General features: G+C 47.1%; 1 protein-coding gene across 1 annotated transcript; it reads right to left on the reverse strand.

Annotated features, from left to right (window-relative positions):
- Positions 1 to 1,316: 1,316 nt before the first annotated feature.
- LOC144128707 (uncharacterized) lies at positions 1,317 to 14,390 on the reverse strand. Its single transcript, XM_077662333.1, has 3 exons — positions 14,189 to 14,390; positions 6,700 to 6,834; positions 1,317 to 4,103 (listed from the first exon to the last, which is right to left on the reverse strand). Exon 3 carries the CDS (start codon positions 4,072 to 4,074, stop codon positions 1,480 to 1,482), a length of 2,595 nt encoding a protein of 864 aa, XP_077518459.1. The 5' UTR covers positions 4,075 to 4,103; positions 6,700 to 6,834; positions 14,189 to 14,390; the 3' UTR covers positions 1,317 to 1,479.
- Between the last annotated feature and the right edge of the window lie 371 nt (positions 14,391 to 14,761).

Genomic DNA, 14,761 nt, shown 5'->3' on the forward strand with positions numbered 1-14,761 from the left:
GCTGATTTGATGAAATCAAGAAGTGAACGATGATATGGACCCTGTGTCCAGGAGATATATAGCAATCCGGATTGTCCGGTTAAAGTTGTTTTTCTTAACAGTAATGTTTGGGGCCGCTGTCAATTTTAAGTTATATACCGGGAGTTGCCCCTAAGATGTTGAATTTTTACTCTGGGCGTCGTGGTTCAACAAGCTTTGGCAATTTTGACAAATTACGCGCACCAGAGGCATTTCTTCACCTGCCAACTTCTCGAAAGCACATGTATTTGGTGCGATACAGCCAAAATTGGTTGGGCCTCAGAGCCGAGGGTAACTACGATTTTTAAACTCTAAAAACAGATATGGATACTACGTATGGTAGGCTGCACGCCTTTCAATAAATAAGAACACTAACAGTACTAGTTAAAAAGTTTACTCAGCATTAGTATTTTAATCAGTCTACAAACTAGCCCGTCTTAGCCGTATTCTGATGCGCTACGCCGATGACAATGCTATTCCGAAAAAAGCGCTCTTCCATCTCAAAAATCATACTTTTAAAAATTGCAGTACACTTTAGGTGAAACACAAGGTATCCCTCTGACACAACTACTGCGGTAACGCAGTTACACGCGCTAGAAATACATGTGAGGATTGATTCACACACCATGGATGCGGAAACTAAATGCATGTACCTAATGACTTTTTCCAATTCGCCGCATAGGCTGCAATCGATATTGTTACGGGGATGTTACGGCGGTAAGTCTATATTGACGGCTGCTCTGAAATGGCCAGCACTCAGCTCAGAACCGAGCGCCCAGCTACCAACTGTCAACGTCGTCGTCGTTCAGCGCACCGCCACTTCTTCGTTCATGATTCGTCCACTTGTAACAATATTTTAATCTGCAGTATTATATCTGGATATTCCCCGTTTAGCTTGAAGTTCAGGGTATAGAATGCCAAACATTATCGCAGAACGCAGATTTTTTTGAACCAGTCAAATGCAGCGTGCTTGAACTATTTTCTTTGAAGTTGAGTTTTAAATGCACTTCTCTTCATTTGATTTCACGGTGTCGTTTCTAATACGTGTTTTTTTTTCTCTCGGATCAGAAACGTTAGGCTCATTATAGCTTTGAAATGCATTCTTGCAATGCTGTACTAAGGTGCTGTGTCCCTGCTTATGTTTTAAGTATAATATGCTACCAGAGGCGCAGTCAGGATATCTTTTCTCCTAATTTACCTCTGCACCATGGGGATGCTCTACGCTACTGCCAAAGGTTGAAAAAACTCGAACTGCTGAGAGGCAGTTATCGTAGCTTAAAACATGCATAACCGAGGTGTAACAAGCCGGCGAAAACGTTTATTAGATTTAATCGCTGTGAACACACTACAAAGGACGGGCACATTTGACTGGCAGTGCACTAAGCCGTGTAGCAAGCAGGACGGCGTGCAAATTAAGACACTGCAATGAACACACGGTGTTGAAGGGTTCAGGGGACTTCACTACACAAGGTTTGCTTTCCTCGAGATTTTCCTAAACAACCTGAAGTTCTTTCCTGCGAAAGGCGTATGCTGTTCGCAAATCCGCGGTTTGTCATCGATGAGTGCCTTTTGCAACTTGCTGAAGAACACTACTTCTTCCTTGGGGGACTGAGACCAGCTCAGGTGAATGCGCGTCTTGAGAAGATAGTTGAGCTTTGGCGACAGCAGCGTCTCGTCTAGACGCGAAATCTTGAGCAGGATGAAGGCGTCCCGGTTCTCTTCAAGCAGCGTGTACTGAGCCAGGTCTGTTTCGAACTTGCACCAAGGGCTCTGCAGGAAGCTGTTAGAAAGCACCAGGATGATCTTGCGACTGTGCTTGATGCTGTCCAGGATGCACTCGCTGATGTTGCGTCCCGCGATAAAGTCTCTGTCGTACACGCACAGCTTGAGGTTTGCGATGCTGCTACACTCAAGCTGGGGCAGCAGCCTGCTGATGACCCATTGAGTGTCACTGTTGCTGTAGGAGACGAATGCGTCGTACAGGTACGCCTTGTGGGCCGATGAAGACGCCGAGGATTGTGACCGAAGCCAGCGGTCAAAGCGACGCCTGTGGATGTAGCCGACGACAAGGAGGCTGGTGAAGACTAGAATAACAACACCCACGCACACGATGCTGATGAGAACTGTCGGCTTACACGTTCGTTGCAGCAGAGAGACGACGGTAACGATCGGCTTCCCTGCTAACTCAAAAGGGTCGTTGCATGCGTAGAGCTTAGTGTACGGCAGGTACCGCACAGTGACGTTGGTTTCCTTCAGCCAGGTGAGGAAAGCACGTATACCACAGGTGCAGGAGAACAGGTTTTGAGAGAGGTCTAGAATATGAAGGCCACGAAAACTGCGCAAAGCGTCGCTGCTTAAGTACCGGAGCTTATTAACTGACAAATCTAAACTCTTAAGCTTATCCAGCGATGACTTTGCGGGCTGCCAGCTCTCTATAAGATTTTTACTGAGATCGAGATGCTCGAGGTTGTGGCTAGATTTGTAGAAGTCATCAGGAAGTACTGAAATTGAGTTGTTGGAAAGGTCTATGTATTCTAAACTGTGAAGATCCTCAAACGAAAGCGACGACTTTAAGTCCATTAGCTTAGTGTCGGAAAGTATCAGAGTCTTCAAAGTGTCTATTCCGTGAAACGCCTTCATATTAACAGAGGAGTCGGGACGGAATATTGGGTTTTCGCTGAGATCTATGTGCTGAAGCTTTTTAAGATGCTTAAATACCCCCTCAGGAAGAGAATCTATGGAACATTTCCTCAAGTCCAAGTTCTCTAAGCTTTTCAAGCCCCAAAAAGTGAATTCTGTTAGTGAAGGCAATGCTTTGTAGCGAAGGTAAAGCTCCCTAAGGTTAGACATTTTATCAAAAACATAGTCAGGAACATCGAGTTGAATAAAGCCCCGGTCGTAGCCACTCAAGTCTAATACTTTCAGCCTCGGTTCGAGAATTCCTGACGGTATCCCGAGAAACTGGTTTCTGACAAAGCTGATTTCCTCAAGGTTCGGCAGATTGGCTACAGCCTTAGGCTTGAAGTCCCGTATCTTCCCAGACTCTAACACTATGCACTTAACTCGTGGCATGAGAGGAAAGAACTCTTTGGTTAGGGTAGCGTCCGTTAGCCTTATAAAAATAACTATTTCTGCCGTGGTGCGCGACACGGCTTCTAATATAGTGTAGGTAGCTGTCTTCGAAACTGGTTGACTGACGTCGATCACTCGGAACGTTTCTTGCGTAATGTTGGTGATGACGTCTACGATGTTGTCAAGCTCCATGTTCAAATTGTCCCTGAAGTAAAAGCCTTCCAAATGCTTGAGAGGCTTCAGCGCATGAGGATGTATGAAGACGAGTGTGTCGCACAAGTTAATCTGAAGGTGCCTCAGTGAAGAGTTCTCCATAGGAGCTAGGTCGTGTTCTTCTATTCGCCAAATTTGTGTGCCTCCCAGGTTCAGGATCTCGAGCCTAGGCAGCACGTGGGGACTGACGGCTGCAACTACCGTCGAGAACTCGTGCAACCACGTCCTGAAAAGCACCAACACTTTCAAGTTGTCCATGCCTAGGAAAGAATCGCCGGAGAGGAACTTGATGGGATTGTCCGCAAGACTGAGGAAGGTGACATTGGAGAAGCCGATGAACGACCTCCGGCGTACGTTGGTGATCTTGTTCTGCAAGATCTCCATTCGACGCACGTAATGGACGGGCCCGTATCCAGCGAAGCTCCTCTCGGACAGGTAACGCACCGACGTGAGGTGCAGCGCGATTCCAGAGGCAGGCACAGGCCAGGTGGTCATGTTGACCATCGGCACCTCCGAGCACTGGTGCCCGGTGATGAGTACGCCGCCGTCGCTGGAGTGCTGAATGCCACAGTTGTTGTGCGACCAGGCCTTCAGCAGCTTGCCCGTGCCCACAGTCAAGGCGACAGCAAACTGCGGGGATATGTAGAGCGAGTCGAGGGTTCGCGCTCGACTCTGAGAAGGCATCTCGTCCCGCCTCCAGGTCCGAGCGCTCGGGGCCCAGGCCAGCAGCCAGAACCATAGCCATGCCGGAACGGTGGGCGCCTCTCGCATGGCTCCGGTGCGGCAGGCATGGATGTCTCCTGCAAAGCGTCAAGCCTAAAATGAATATCTTTTCACGAACGTAGTAACAAGAGGTGTCACTTTTCCTGCCTGATCGCCCAGAGCAAAATGAAAGTTTTTACTACAGGAGGTTGGCGAGTTGTGCAGTGACTGTCAGGTTGATGACCCAACGAGCTGGCGACATGATGTAGTAGGAGCGTGCTCACTTATTCTCAAAAGTTACGACTGTGCGTCTACACCAAGAAGAAGCAGGCACTATAAGAGCAACCCTTCGACAACGTGGCCTATTTCTGCTGGGTCGTTCTGTTAGCACTGCGTGCGAAAGACAGGAGGAGGGCAGGCGATGCCAGATGTCCGTATTTGGGGAATCATGCGCCATACCTTTAATGTAAAGAGATCTAAGAAATAGCATACATGAGTATCGATGCATCAGCGTGCCTTCAGTTCTGTGAACAGGATTTGCTGTATCTGACTGTCCCTAAATCATGACCAACCAAAACACTTGTACAGATAGATAGCTGGTTGTTTTGAAGGAATGCGCGACATCATATTTGTTTAATCCCCATTTTTAATTAGTCTTTGTCTATTGTTCATGAAGAACCTCCGTATTAAAACTTCCCGTCCTATTGGACGCTCATTTGGTGCCCGTGTCCTTAATCCAGTCTAATGTGTGCATCATCAACATTTTAGACCAATTAGCTTTCCTTTCTAGCTTGACATTTCTTCTGCGGGACCTACTTTAAGGAATATTTGCAGAGAGGTGGCGAGAAAAGGCAGCAAGCAAGCAAGGAGAAGACAAAAAAAAAAGTCAGTATTTATAGACCACAGGTGTACGCGCTGCTTGAACACATCTGTGACATTCCTATGTCATCTCCATTCACTGTCACGATGTCTTAATGGCTGAAACACTCTGCTTCTTAGCCCAAAGGCTCAAGATGAAATTGCGGCTCCGGAGGCCGAATTTTTACGGAGGTGATCGCCCGTGTGTTAAAGATCCCCAAGTCGTCTAAACTAATCCGAACGACCCTCAACGACGGCATCTCTCATAGCCCATTTGAAACTTCGGAACGGTAAAACGCACTAACATACCATTCCTCATTGTAGTTAGCCAATGACAGGCGTGACAATGTAGCGACCCAAATCTTTCTCTGTAGGAAGTACGGATTGGCACCTCTTGAAAGTGTAAAGTTAATTATTTCATGTGAGCTGCTATACCCTTTAGGCTGGCTTTGAAAGAAGCAAAGGGATAATTTGCGCACCTGCTAAAGAGCAGCGCTTTTAGCCCAGCATTCAACTCGGTGTATCTCTACCCAGCAACAAAAGCGCCAATAATTGCGAGCACAGATAAAGCGCTCAACATTCAACTGAACAAAAGGTATAAAATAAAAACATTATATATTAAAATAAAATGAAGGGAACATGGCCTATCACATGAATAAAAAGTAGAGAACATAGCCTATAACACGAATAAAAAGTAACTCAAAACCAATACCGTCTTTACTCCCTCGTTGTTAACTCCCAAATAATCTTACGTAATAAAGTTTCCCGGCAGGCCTGGTCAGTGACACGGTATTGGTATATGGTGCTCAACATCCCTAAGCGACACGTAGGCTACGACGAACGGCATACCAAAGGGTTCCGGATTAATTTGGACCGCACGGCGTCGTGTAACATGCACTGACATCGCGCACTGCATGGTAGTATTGCGTTTCGCCTGCACCGAAGCGCTGCCGCCGCGGCCAAGATTGGTCCCACATCCGTGGGCTCAACATTCGAGCGCCTAACCTCTAATCCAGCGCAGCGGAGCCGACAAGCTATAATGTATACATGCAGGAAGTAACCGCCACTATAAACTTAAAAGGCTTTATTAACTGCGCAAGTGTTTTCTTGTGCATAACTCCTAGACAAATTGTTCCTGTTCCTTCCACGAAATGCCATATCCGACTTCGAGTATTGAAGTTTCAGCACCACACTGACAGTTAATGAGCTGTACAAATGAGATGTGGGTCACAGCACTGCGCTGACGCAGCATTCTGAAAACGTACAGGAAGCATTGGACTGCTCAGACGGCTGGAACCACCGTAGTAAGTGATGGAAATGCAAAACATTTGAAATCCTAGAGCATACCTAAGGCCCGCGACTAAGCGCCACCAGTAGTTTCAGTGGCTACGTTTCCGGAATAGTTGGGTGTCTAACGCTGTTTTCTGCTATCCTGAAGTTACTTTTCGTCTTTTTCCGCAAGTAAGCATAGAAGCCAATTCCGCAGTGGTCAAAAATTAATGCAGTGATGGGAGAGTAAGACGTCAGGGAGAAAGCTAAATCGGTGAGCGCATTCGCACATTCGTGATTGATATTAAGAAAGTACGAATGCAGAAACAATGCTTAAACCAAACTTCTGAGCACAGAATGGTCCTGAAGCACTTCAGTTATACACACTGTTTGTAACTAACAAACGTAACTTGCCACTTATCGCCGTTAACGTGATGAGCGCTATGTTTATAGCGTCACAAATTTGAAGGAGCAATAATTTCGTGTCGGATACTGCACCTTTCTTTTTTGGCTAAAACAAATGTTATTAACGGCATACGTACGTCGTCGCTGGAAGTTTCGACTTACGTGTTGAGTCGTGACAGCTTGACAGTCTATCTCACATCGATGCCGCTGATGTCATCTCCGGTGGTTTGCGATGAAAGGCAGTCACATGACTTCAAGGAAGCTTTTGAGTTCCATCCTGCAGGAGTGCGATTTATTCTGCGAGGTATAAAGAGAGAAATGCACACTAATGTTAGAAAGCGAACACCTTCGTTTTATTTTTATTTTTTCATGGACGTAATTGAAGGGCAGATGCCGTAACATGCAACGTGCAAATATGGATGCAACCGCTTGCTGGAAGTGCCGATGACGTAATGGTTTTGTTCATGCCGTGTTTCCGCTTCAAGGAATTGACAGTGGAGATTCTGACGCTTTCGTGATTTTAGGTGGAAACGAGGAGTGGTTCTCTTGGCACTGTCGACATCCATTAAACGTTGCTGCATTTTTATGAGGCTCTATATCCGGCTTAAAGCTTAAAGCTTCTTTTTTGCTGAACCTGTTTGTCAACTTGCTACGTTTTTAATTTCGCGTGAATGGACCTGAAGGTTGGCTGCGTTTCAGCAATACGAAGATTTGAGGAATTGTGAAGAATTTCAATCTTAGATTCGGGGCCTCGTTTTGCATCCACGACGGAGGATACAATCTGCCGCGGTGTCAGGAACTCCCAACTCACGATCGCATCTCAAGCCCCGCTCCGGGCTTCGGAGGACAAAGCGGAGGGTGAACTGACACTGATCGAGTTGATCCTGGCCTACGATTGGAGCCCGGGATTTCAGTCTAAATTGCCCCCTGATAATTGAGTTTTCGCTCGAGTAACAAGAAAACATGAGTAGAGTCATGGAACGCGTCATTAGAAGGTACAGGCTGACTTTCTTCTTATTTTTTTCGTTAGGCCTTTCAGAGGTAGCAGCGGTCAAGCAGACAAGAGAATGCGCACAATCAGCCCATGAAATGAAGTTTCGCTTTTAGACAAATTGACTTTCAGTCGTAATAAATGTAATGACGGGGATGGAATTATAGGCCAAAGGCTACTTATTTTCTTTCAGCATTGCCAAAGCATGCAGTGGAAGACTCTGCAAATGCAGCAGGTACAGGAAGACAAATTATTTAATGAAATGTGTCCACTGGATTTTGAAACGGCATGGTGTGGGCACAATGTGGGTACTTTGATCGCAGGAGAGCGCATCGATGCGAAATGAACACACTAACTTGAGATTGCATCTTCTGGCCTGTACCCATACTCGGCTCAATTCAAGAGCTATAAACGGGAAAGCTGCGATTCGAGGAAGACCCAAAAGCTATCTGGTAGGCGGGCCTAGGCCGCGTTTGACTGAAAGCACCGATGATTCCGCCTGTGCTCTCGTGCGCCTGCCGCCCCAACCTTTGAGTGACGTGCTCGCGCTCACGGGTTGATATTAATTTTTTTAGTTGCGACAACCCAGAGCAACCACGTGCGACGGGCTGTTTTTTGAGCGGCGCTTCTTCCCATGCAAATTCACCGGCAACGTGCGTAACCACACGAGGTCGCCCTTGCATCGCTCGGAAAAGGTTGCAGCCGATGCAAGACGGACACGTCCGGGGATAAAGTGTTCCGGCTAGACGGGCAACCTTCCACGAAACGCGCTGGCTCTCGCCGTGTAAACGCAAGCGCGCGTAAAGGTCGAAAAGCGAGAAGAAAAAGCAAGAAAAGAACCGAGAGAAACGATGCACGTCTACTACGTAAGCCCCGTCACCCGCGCACATCTCATATACCTCAAGGTCACCGAGCGCGCGAAAGAAGCTCGGGAGCCGCACAAAGCGCGCGCTTTCCTCGATTCCGCCGCCACCTAATGGCAGCTCGGGACGAGCCCGCTTTACCGTGCTGAAATTAAGGTGGCCGTTTGCCTCGCGCGCTTGTTGCGTCATTGTTTTTATCTCGGCGGAATATTCCGTTCCAGGCTGGGGCCGCCTCGGGTCGTGTCGGTGATTCTGACTGGCAAACTCGGCTCGGTAGCCAGGCCTCGTCTGACGATGCCTCGATGCAAGGCTGTTTTCTTACTTGCCGCTGTCTGTGCCTCTCCCCGGATCCTTCTTGACAGCAGGCGCTTCGTAGGGAAAGCTTCCTGTCACTCCTTGTTATCTTTCGTAATGCTCTGTTAACGTAGCGTAATCACAATACTTTTTTTATAACCTGTGGTAACTTTGAAATGTACTTCAGAAGTGTTGATTGTTGGGCTAGTTGGTAGTTTAGTTGGATATATTCATAGAATAACAGCGCAACGGCTCTAGGCCTAAGAAGAACACATAAGGAAGGCCGCAAGGACAAACACATCGCTGTATTCGTCCTTTCCGCCCTTCCTCGTGTGTCCTTCTTTGGCCTAGAGCCGTTGCGCTGTTGTCTACGAATATGTATCAACTTTCAAATACGTAGACGGTGGCAGCTCCCTCAGTGTCGGTGCTGTAGAAAGCACATAATACAGTACGAAATCACTTTATCAAAAAGCGAAAGAATCCATATGCTTCATGGTGGGTGAACAGCGCAACATAGGCGGGACAAAGGCAAGACAAGAGCTGACTAGCAACCGAGTTGATTGAAGAACGAAAAGGGGAAATATATAGTGAACGTAAACAATAAAATATAAAACAACAAAAACGACAAAAGGGGGTAAACAACCTATGCTATGTGCAAGTCCAGGTACCGAATTTCCTTGTCACTTAATGTCCCACAAGGATTGCTGATGCAGTTTTCTCCTAGATTATGAATGTGATAAACTTCCATGATTTCTCGGGTCACCTTGTTCTTATGATGGAAGCATATCACATTCATCATCAGGAGAAAACTGCATCAGCAATCCTTCTGCGTCATTAAGTGACAAGGAAATTCATTATCTGGACTTGCACATGGCATAGGTTGTTTTCCCCCTTTTGTCGTGTTTTTCTGTTGTTTTATATTTTATTGTTTGCGTTCACTATATATTACCACTTTTCGTTCTTCAATAAACTCAGTTGCTAGTCAGCGCTTGTCTTGACTTTGTCCCGCCTTTGTTGCGCTGTTCGCCCACAACGAATGTTTTCAGCTCGCCCAAATATCAGCTTTACTCCATATGCTTCCTTGTCGGTGACAATTTTTCTACGAATGGTTGTGGAAGTGAACGAAAGATGAAAGGTGGTTCTTTGCAAAGCGTAACAGGAGGCCAGTGTTGCACTTCTTTGAGCGTATTGTCTAAATGTAAGGCTTTGCTTCAATATTGCGTTAAACCGATGGTAATATTGTCTGTATTTCATAGCTATCGATTTTGTTTGTAAATTTGGTGCGTTAAGACCATTAAGACTCTTGCGCCTACGTGTGCTTTGAGGACGAAGAAGGGCTTTTAGAACTACGGCAACGAGGCCAACAACAACAACGACGACGCTGTGATATATCGTGAGGTGCTCGATTGTCTTAGGCCTTGGGCCCTTGGCCTCGCTAAATACCTTTGCTACCATGTAACATTTGGTGGAGGTTGCGAATTCAATCCCGGGCCCCAAGCTGGATCTCCGCAGTGGCCGACACCTCGCCACCATTACCTTGTCTACTGAATCCGCCCCATCCCGGCCAGCAACGCAAACCATCGTCCTGGTTCACCCCCGCGAACCAGGCACATTCTGCGTGAAAGACGACGTTGATGTGGACGACTGGCTCGCCCATTGTGAACGCGTCAGCACACGTAACGGGCGGGATGCAACGCTGATGCTCGCAAATGTGATATTTTATATGACCGGCACCGCGATGGTGTGGTTTGAAATACACGAAAGTGAATTGACATCCTGGGACGTCTGTCGGCGGGAACTACGCGACATCGACCGTCAACTCGCCATCAAAAAGGCTCTCGCGTTGCATGTCCGAACTTCTTCCGAGCCATAAATTGCTTACATTCAGGACGTCCTGGCCTTGTGCCCTTAGGTTGACAAAGACATGCCGAGAAAGATCCCAAGACAACGCTGTGGTGAGCTCTTGTGATATTTTGTGAGCGGCTCGGCTATCTCAGGCCTTCGGCCCTTGACCTCGCTGAATACCTTTGCTATCACGCAACAACATATTCTAAGAACGCGAGGACGGGGCCTAGTTGTTTGTGAATGATGCTTATAATGCTCTACACTTTACGTGACGAACATAGTGTCGGTGTCCTTCCTTCTGTGTTCGTCCCGTAAAGTGTAGCGCCTAATAAGCGTCATATATTCACAAATAAAATCGTCCATCAAAGCAGTGGTATCTGTAAAAAAAAACGTTTAGGGACGTCGGACTGTTAAGTATAACTTTTCTTGTTTTCGGAGCCTTCTTGAGTATTGTACGCCGGGGTCATCAGCGCCACACAATTTACTTCACGAGTAATGTTGGGCATAAAGCGTTATGAAACAGTTTCCAGTAAAAGACTCTTACAAAGCGCCTAAACTTTATAGAGAGTTAAAACCAGCAGAGATCTACATCGGCTTTGAGAATTCCCCAAGCCACCGCAGGAGGCAGCTCAATCGCATTAAGGGTGCTTCCTTCGTGCCGTATTTCATAACATTCCCACTGGTCTGCAGCTGTAAATGGTGCACTGCCTGAAAGCTATAACCTTTTTATTTACCTGCACCAGGTGACGACTATTTTATGATAATTAAAAGTGACGCACGCTGAAATTTTATTATTGTTAAAGCATGATAAGAAGTTGCCCTATCTTCTTTGGGGTGTGTCCGCAGGCTCACTCTCACCACTTTCCCCTTTTTGCATCCTATCTCATGTTTTTGCCTTATTATCACGTAATGCAACCATTCGCACTGGTCCAGTAGTTTGAATTTTTGCTACTCAAGTTCTTTGTGACAATGGCTTTCCTGCGATATTCTGGTGGAATAAATCCTGCTTCAAGCAGTAGTCGTTCACCTCGACTGCTACAAATCTCAGCATTATTGCTTTTATAAAATTCTTACGTCAAATAATTTCCGGCGAGAAATTATCTGGGAATAAGCAAGCATAGAAATGTACTATCGGGGACAAAAGTTTGCGAGACGCGAGCCCGTGGAAAAACGTTTGCTGCAGCTACACCTGGCTACGCAGTCGACTGATATTGTTATCAGAGGAAGGAGCATTTAGGTTTCATACCTTCATACAATATCAGGATTCCAAAAGAAGGCAAGCGTAGCAGGAGGTGGCAGAAGGTTAGGTGGGCGGATGAGATTAAGAAGTTTGCTGGCATAGGGTGGGCGCAGCTGGCAAAGGACAGGGTTAATTGGAGAGACATGGCAGACGAATTTGCCCTGCAGTGGCCGTAGTCAGTCTACTATGATGATGATGATATCAGGCGACTGGATAGTGAGGTGGAGCTATAATAGACGTTTTTTCCAAGAACTCGCATCCCGCAAACTTTTGGTCCCGATACTACCTGAAATGTAATGCCACACTTACAAGCAGTTTTATCATTCATGCGCAGCAGACTGTGCACCGAAGCCACGGAGAGAATGCTGCAGCGCTACAGAAGAGTTGTGCAGTTCTGCAACTCCCAAGGTAAACTCACCAAGCTGGCACCGAGTATCAATTCTGATACGCCGTCCGAAGAAAGCTTGACATGCCTCGGAATTCGAAATTAGATCGCCAGAACAAGCCCTCAGACATTGGACTAAGATGCTGGCTATGCCGGTTATAACGATGCATAGTCTTAAATATCTGCTACCGAGTGGTTACAACACATATCATAACGCACGGAACCACTCGCATGCTATTTGGAAGTGGCGCGCTCTAGGAGCGTCTAAAGGAGCACTGAGGACAACTGCATCCGATTATTTTTCTCAGTAAAAATTGATTCTCTGTCTCTTTCTAGCTACGTTGACGTTAGTCCAGCAGCAAACGACGCATTTATCGGCGAAAGACAATGAATTTAAAAATCTTCCCGCCAATCAGTTCAAACTCGCACCGTCTTTGCTGAATAAGAATTGTTGCCTCCACTTTGAAGTGAATGATGAGTTAGCGTAGCTTAAGATACGAGTCGAAGATCACTATCGATGCATCTATTTCACTTCCGAAATCGGCCGACGATGGCGACACCTGTATTTTGTTTTCCTTTGGTCTTTTCTATCTCATAAAAGCCCCGCTTCCAATGGGAGCGGTCTCTGCGGATAGAGCGACGTACACTATCAATACAGGCGGGCTTCCATTCGTCTTCAGTTTTAAGCAGTACGGAAGTATGGAAAGATCCACTGCATCTTAACACCTAAGGCAAGAGAATCGTTCAATCACATTTCTTTTACATCAGATTCTATTTTACATCAAATAAATTGATTAGCACGGCACACAGTTTCAGAATAAGTACAGCCTATATAACTTATGGTTCCCCTTAACACAACGCGCACATGCGAAAAATGCTTCTATGCTGTAAGTCGCGTTATTCGCAATCTGGAACACGTGCAGCGCACGGACCATTCCTATAGGAAGAGAAATAATGTGAAGAAGACGCTTAACAATCATAATGCCTTTGTGTTATATGCGTAGCGTTGTATGAGTAAGAGCAAATCTGCGCCTAAATTATCGCTTGACATCTTTCTAAGCGGGTGCTGAATTAGGGAACGATGAAAATCTCAAAACAGACGCAAAGCCCCGCTCCTGTTGGTCGACATGTCCGCCGGTCAGTGCCGCCCAATAGGAGCGGGGCTTTGTGATCGCTCTCAGGCTGTTTCGAGATTGAGATCGCAGCTCCGCCTCAGGACATTAACAGGACAAGCGCGCGGAAACGAGAAGCAAGGAAACTGCGTCTTGTTTCTTTCTCGTGCTTGTGTGCGTGTCTTAGTTGCTACACCCCTCACAAAGATATCATTTTCGTTATACAAACTATAGATGACCAAAGGAAGTGGCAGATATTCGCAATGAAACCATTTAAGCAGCCAGATTTACTCGTCTGCGTTGAGTAAAATCAATTATTGCGTCAGTTCTCGTCCCAAAGCTTCATCGCCGCCTTCTGCGAACTCTGCACAGGCGGTCTAGGTCTCCGGATTAGCTTCGTTCGCTTGTCTCTCTTTACCGAGCAGCGAAATCAGAGGACACAGGCGCATCCCATTCGCTGGCGTGTACTCAGCAGCACAAAACAGTAGCCGCCGAGCCGTCACAGCTGGCAGCGCGTGTAGAAGCAAAGAACGTTACGACTTTGAGTTAAGCGTCCATTAAGCCCACAAAAGGATGGAGGACGACGCCACTAACAGGAGCTAACTTCAAACTTCTCTTTGTGTCAATCTGACCCATCTTTTGTCCGCGCCGACTCTTTTCTTTACTGAAATTTCTTTAAAGCTTAAGCAAAAAATACGGTATTAACCTGGTCAGATAGATTTGTTGACCATGCGACTGTGACGCTCACCGATTGCTGTACTTGTAATCGTTCCAGCCGCGCACAAAATGGGATAGTTTGAGAGAAATCCCAAGCGACATCAACGGGCTACCGTGTCACTAATCCTGACCTACGACAGATAGTCATGCCTATATATACAGTTGTTTCTTTTTTAAGCTTGAACCGAAGGCATGTGTACTCACAATGACATGGAACGAAAGAAGTGCAGAGCGGCTTGGCGACGACCGTCCGGGGGGATATCCAGAGCGCGAATACAGGCACACGGCTTCGAGATACAGGCACACGGCGTGTCGCGTGCGGCCGCGGCTGGCTTTCTCGCTTGTGGCGGCCCGCGTCCAAGGGCGCTCTTCTCCCAACGACGCTCGGGCAGCGGCGGCAGCTGGTTCCATTGGCCGCTGCGCGCCGAAGGAAGCCGCGCTGCTGCTTTCCCCTCCCGCACTGGCGACGTCACTCTCCGTGGCCGCCGACGTCACTCTTCTTGCGGGTCTTTACTCCTCGCGACAGGGGTGTTTTTTTCGCGTCACCTCGTCTCCGGCAATTACACGGCTGTTTCCGCTCTTCATCTCTCGTACGTGCCGAAACGTCCCGCACCGGTATGGCGACCGGTTGCGCAGGCGAAGAATCTGCCTGGCAGAGCACCTGGATGACGCACTCGCACCGGAGGAAACCGCAGGCCTTTCTCAGCACGTGCTTTTCTATATGGCGAACCATGAAGTGATGAGAAAAGATGCACCGGACCGGAAAGCGGTCTTTAT

This window comes from Amblyomma americanum, chromosome 4, assembly GCF_052857255.1.
Source record: "Amblyomma americanum isolate KBUSLIRL-KWMA chromosome 4, ASM5285725v1, whole genome shotgun sequence".
Taxonomy (NCBI): Eukaryota; Metazoa; Arthropoda; class Arachnida; order Ixodida; family Ixodidae; genus Amblyomma; species Amblyomma americanum.

What these genes read in the sequence shown, in the direction of transcription:
- LOC144128707 (XM_077662333.1), bottom strand. Translation starts at nt 4,074, where the DNA reads ATGCGAGAGGCGCCCACCGTTCCGGCATGGCTATGGTTCTGGCTGCTG.